Source organism: Diuraphis noxia, unplaced genomic scaffold, assembly GCF_037042655.1.
Source record: "Diuraphis noxia isolate RWA-SAM2 unplaced genomic scaffold, SU_Dnox_SAM2 contig0002, whole genome shotgun sequence".
Classification (NCBI taxonomy): domain Eukaryota; kingdom Metazoa; phylum Arthropoda; class Insecta; order Hemiptera; family Aphididae; genus Diuraphis; species Diuraphis noxia.
In genome coordinates, this window is record NW_028301712.1 from 33,101,693 (window position 1) to 33,107,894 (window position 6,202).

The window sequence follows — 6,202 nt, forward strand, 5'->3', positions numbered from 1 at the left end:
ATTTAACAATTTAACTTACTAATCGAATGATGGTTTGGTAATTTGTGCATTAAATTTGAATAATATTTGAATGTTTAATGTTAGTGTAGATTCAGGGTAAACCATAATATATTTTGATGGTTTTAGAAAAGGCAAGCCTGGCACTCAATCAGTAACTGAAGAATGGTCTGTAGATTGGGCTACGTACTTATGCAGCAACAAAAACATTATCATCGCTATAATCGACGGTCGTGGAACACTGGGTCAAGGTGACAGGTCCAGGACCTCAATTTACTACAAAATGGGAATCACGGATATCCAGGACCAGCTTTCGGTTTTGTTGTAATTACAGAAATTTTATTTACACTTATATTCATTATTTTTTGAACATGGTGCACGCATGCTATAATATCAATTGATATCCAGGTATCTCAAAGACACTATGAAGTTCATAGACAAAGATCGTATTGGAATTTGGGGCAAAGGATATGGTGGATATGCCACCGGAATGATAATGGCCAAACAACCGGAAGTATTTAGATGCGGAATTGCCATGTCACCGATTACAAATTGGGCGCATTTTGGTAATTATTATAACATTTAACTTTAAACATTAAATAATAAGTAGAATATAACTTGTAGGTAAGTATTCGTTAGGTGTGTAAAATCATATGCATTCAGAGATAAATGGTTAAATAATATTTGAAAATTTAAAATATTATAAAACCAACTACATATATTTTTTTCTTTTCACCTTTAAAGAAAAAAATTAACTCCTTTGTCAACAATCAAGCTAATTTACATCAAAAATTGTTCTTTAATTATTCTTATTGATATAATATTAAACATTGTTTGATTATATTTGCAATAAAAAGAAAAAAAAACTTAAGCAATTAACTATTCATTTTGAAACTTAAATGATGTATTGTTATTTCAGATTCGGCTTGGACTGAAAAGTTGATGGGCACACCAAATGTGACAGATAATTACCGTGGATACGAAGACTCAGATTTAAGTAAAAAGGCAATTAAATTGGATAAAAAACTGTTAATGTTAATCCATGGAAGTGCAGACGAAACGGTCCATTATCAGCATAGCATGATGCTGATTAGAGCATTAACAGAAAAGGGAATATTATTCAGACACCAAGTGCGTGGCCTTTCATTACTTCATTACTTTTTATCATACATTTTATTAAGTATAAGTTTAATATTTAAATACGAGAAAAGTTAAAAAAAAAAAATGCACTAGTTTAGAAATATTTATCTCTAAATAATGTCAATATTTTGATTATTAAATCAATATATATAATTCCTGTTAAAGAAGTTATAAATTAGTTTTGAAAACAAACTTAAAATCAAGTTACAAAAGTTAAAATACTAATAATATCATTTAGAAAAAATATTCTGTTAAGTTTGAATAACATGCATTTATTAAGTTGGTTTTCTAAAAGAAACTAACAATAAACTATGTTCACTATTTTTATTACTTTTTTTTTTTCAAATTGGTGTATTATATTTGAAGAACCCACTAATACTAAAATAAATTTATATAAAAAATAATGACTAGTTCTATTTAGTTCATAAAAAAATTTTGTTTTTATAAGAAATGTAAATAACATAATATTATTATACTTTATATACTCCGAATACGATTATTATATAAGTAATATTAAATTGTATATTATTTATTTATAACATTGTAACTCATGTTGTGCAAGAACATTTTCATGAATATTTTATTTATTTTTTCAGACCTATCCAGACGAAGGCCACACTTTCGACGGCTCAACTAAACATTTATTTCATGCTATGGAACATTTTTGGGACGAGTGTTTCGGTCCATTGGATTTTGATGACTGGGATGAGAGCCTAAACTTTTTTGCTTTTACACAATAATACAGAATCCAAAACCATATTGCCTCAGCGCTGTATTTATGGCTGGGGACTGGAGTATAATATACTTCCAATGATCTAATTATATTCCTAAACTATTTCTTGAACCTACATGATTAACTTGTGTATTGTAGATAATTTTTTTTTTTAAGGATAATCGATTTCTACCAATATGTCGATAAAATATGTTTCTTGTAAAAATAATCGAACCATACATGAAACAGTTTTATAATCTGTAATTTTTGACAGTATTATTAACATCTTACTGGTACCTACATACATGTTAATTTGATTTGATGATATGTTATCAGCTGTGTATTTATAATCGTGGCAATCATTAACTTATGGTTTAGCGTTTTATCATAGAAGCTTTTTTAATTATATCTTATAATAAATACCACCTGACAAAAGAAAAATTCATATACACCCCACTGAATCGACCATCATAATTCCATTAATGGCTTCAGAAATTTAATGTTTTCCGATCTTATTAACGTATTCACAGGGTTATCTATTTCATAACGAAATCCAACCAACCATAATTGTATTCCAAAAAATAGGTATGCCAATATTGTGGTCACAGAATGACGTTAATCTGTGTAATTTTTGAACATGTTGAGTTTTAAACAATAATCACTCTGGTATACTACTTTTATTAAATTTGTACCATATAAACACGGAGAGGTTAATAAATCAATGTGATGTATTAATCAACTATATTTTACTGCTCACAGTGTATCATCTTAAAATAATTTTTACCCTCAAATATTGTGAATTGAAAATGGTTACATTTCGCATGCGTTTCATTCTACAGGTTTCATTCAAATGCACACTTTTGCTTTTCCAATCAGAACTAAATGTGGTATAACGTTTTTGTAACGACTATATTTATACTTATATCGTTAGTGTGAATCAAACATAAAATTTCAAATAATTTCAAGCAAATATGAAATATCATAATTAATAGTTAATTTGTTGTATTGAGATATAGTCGATTTTATATTGATTGTTATGTAGGATATCGAATACATTATTTGGCTCAAGTAACACTGTGATAAATGACTAAGCAAAAAAATAATTGTTCTAATACGTCATAACAGTAAAACAATAATAAACACAACTTTTGTTATTTCATAAACATTAACACTATGTTATGTTATTAATTTATACAAGGTGTATGGAATTATAGATGGCTAAAAATCATATAAATAATCAACTAATTAACATTTAACATTTTGAGAAATTCTAACAGTTTGTTGGTGAAGAATAATTTTTAAGAATCAATTCATCCAAAAAAATATACAATATAATCAAAAAATAATCAATAAATAATCAATTGAACCGTATTATGTTTTTGCAAACATGAAATCATTTTGAAAATAAACTATTTTTCACACACAACATTTAAAGATTAAAATGTAATTTTACATCCAATGCTAAGATGTAAAGACATTTTAATTCCTGTGTAAGAATATGTACGACTATTTAACATTTAAGTTATTATTTAAAAGTATCTGGAAGTAGATATTCAATAGTTAATTATACATTTCAGTGAGTTTAAATGATTGGAATAGGCATTGATATCTGTTTATAATAATGTATCTATCTTAGTTCTCGATACGATTTGAGTTATTGTTATTTGATATACACAAAAAAAAATCATTGTTTTTATATTATATTATTCATACATTCCTTTAGTAACTAAAGTTTACCAGGTACTTATACAATTTTATGAATTTTGTTTATTAAAATGGTGCAAATTGTGTTTAATGAAATTACAGATAATTTTTAAAATATTTAGAATACTGTACAAATGTATTAATTTAGTACTAAGTATACTGTATGTATTGTGGGTGTGTTAATTTTACTTCAGAAAAAATCCAAACTAAATACACAATTTTAATCAATACTGAAAATGAAGTATTTTCTAAATGAATTCATATTATATTAATTAATTATAATTTAACTCAACATTCTACGTTAAAATATTGTTTAACAAAAAATATAGTCTATATGAAGTATTATATTTTAAGAAAAAAAAAAATGAGAAAAAATCGATTAAGAATTATTATGTATCCCAATTTTTGGATCTTTTTTGTGTAAAATTTTATTTTTATATATATCAAATGTTTTAGATATATTGTTGCTTGTGATGAATATTGTTTTATGTTAATTTTCTAATGAATATTATTTTATCACAATTTTACGTTAAGAGTTTTACCAAAAAGGTGACTGCAGACTGATTAATATTTCCATTAAGCCTTCTTTTTCGTATTAATTTTTCTAATAGCACAGTTTATCTTAATAAAAATAATAAAATATAATCCCAATTACCTGCTGAGCTTTAATTAACTATTATTTAAATTTATATCTGAAAATAGTGTCATATATATTGCAATCTTAAAAAAATGTATAAGCGTTTCATTTTACAGACGGCGTATAGCATTTCAAAAACTTGATACATTCTTGTTTTGTTCACAGATATTGTATATTTTTAAAAGACAATAGTATTACTTTACTTTTCTTCGTCTCTCAGTTAATTTATCTTCAACCCTTAGTGTACCTAAGTACAATTTTAAGACTAAGTCTATGGTATTATGTATGTAATTTTAATCTAACTTAGAATAAATTAGTAATTTTAAGGACATTTTAATCGTATATAAATCCGATGGTAAATTATATTCAATTTTAATTAAACCTACAGTTACTATGATAATATTAGTTTTACCTTATCGATTCAAATCACCCAACAGATGACGTTTCCATTAATGTTTGATCTCTTGGTTTTGTTTAATACGAATAATTTGGCTGTGTTTTAATATATATATAAATATATACGTTTCATTTTCGTGTAGTTGTTAGCATCGTTTTAAAATTGCATGCAATGAGCCCGAGGTGCCAAAGTCCGTCCAGCGCGTACAGCATAAACAACGGTTTATGTCTCGACGATTATTTAGATTAGATCGTACGGATAGCTCTTTACAAGCCATATGAAAATGATAATAACAGTATTATAACAATATTATTACTGTGGATTAAATATAGTAAGCAGGAACCCAAATATATAACTACAATGATATAATAACGTGTTTACTCTTATTATGATAATATAATTCATATTATTATGTTATTCTTAGGTTAAAGTTCCTCGTAATATTAATATAATAATATAATGTAGGTTGGCTTCAGTTTTTGTTTGAAAATGTTGAAACATATCAAATAAGAAATATTTCGATTCCGATGTAAAGATAATATGAGTTTCCTATATTTTACTTTCCAACACTTTGTTCAGCGGCGATATAAAATTGTTGAACGCTTTTTTGTGTAGTATGTGCCTAGTTATTTTAAAATGATTTTGTTACGGCATTTTGTTATTGTATTGTTATGTATACAAATTATAAATATAAATAAATAAATGTATATATTTTTTTTAGTTGAACAATGTCTTAAAGAGATCTCTGAGAGTCTACAGGCTTAGATGGTTAGATGTTTTGTAGTTGTTTTTTTCCTTTTAGCTTTATATTCTCATAAAAATATGAAATAGAAAATGTAATATTTGTAACTTAACCGTATCATAATCATGCTTTGGATAATGTATATTAATTAATGCCTTGATCATATAAATTTTTATAATATATGGTTATAATCTGTTAATGAAAAATTCTATATATGAACTTAAAAAAAAAATATTTACATATTGTGTGTTTTTATTAAATAATTCGTTTAAAATAATTTAAACGTATTGCTAAGTATACAGTGTTATGATTGCGACTTATTGATGTTAATACTTAAGAGTTTTGCAATTATAAACAGTATAAACCTATTATAATATGTTTGCGCCGTTCTGATATATTGTATTATTATAATAATATATTGAAAAACAAATATTAATAAATAGTATTCATTTGGTTTAAGTTACAATTGAATAATCGCATTTTCATTAAATAGGCATATTTCCTACTATAACTCCAAATTTTTATACTACCGAAAATATTCACCATGAAAGAGTAAAAAATAATTTAGTTTATAAATAACAGTTGTTGTAATGTTTTATCGGTTCAAGGGAAAAAAACAGAAATTTGTATGTGATATGCTTTAAATGAAAACTATCAACTGTCAAGTAAATAATATTCTTAGAATAATCTATTTAAAAAGCTGAATTAATTTCGAGTAGTGTTGGAAACAACTAAATTTAACTTTTATCGCGCATTTGTTGTTATTCAGTTAGTATAATAATAAAGATTTTTGTTTATTTGTAACCAATTAAAACTTGAACAACAAAAATGCAAGTTTTTAACAATACACATAGTTAAGCATTCCCTAAAGCA

The 6,202-nt window shown here is 25.4% G+C and overlaps 1 protein-coding gene across 4 annotated transcripts in view; it reads left to right on the forward strand.

Annotated features, from left to right (window-relative positions):
- The window catches only part of LOC107165282 (prolyl endopeptidase FAP-like), a 277,903-nt gene extending 272,164 nt beyond the window's left edge, over positions 1-5,739 (forward strand). For all 4 annotated transcript variants that reach the window (XM_089219077.1, XM_089219079.1, XM_089219078.1 and 1 more), the window contains 4 exons: positions 127-321; positions 406-563; positions 917-1,128; positions 1,734-5,739. In XM_089219077.1, coding sequence (XP_089075203.1) covers positions 127-321; positions 406-563; positions 917-1,128; positions 1,734-1,877 — 709 coding nt within the window. In that variant the 3' untranslated portion in view covers positions 1,878-5,739. The remainder of the gene's footprint in view (positions 1-126; positions 322-405; positions 564-916; positions 1,129-1,733) is intronic.
- Positions 5,740-6,202: the final 463 nt, after the last annotated feature.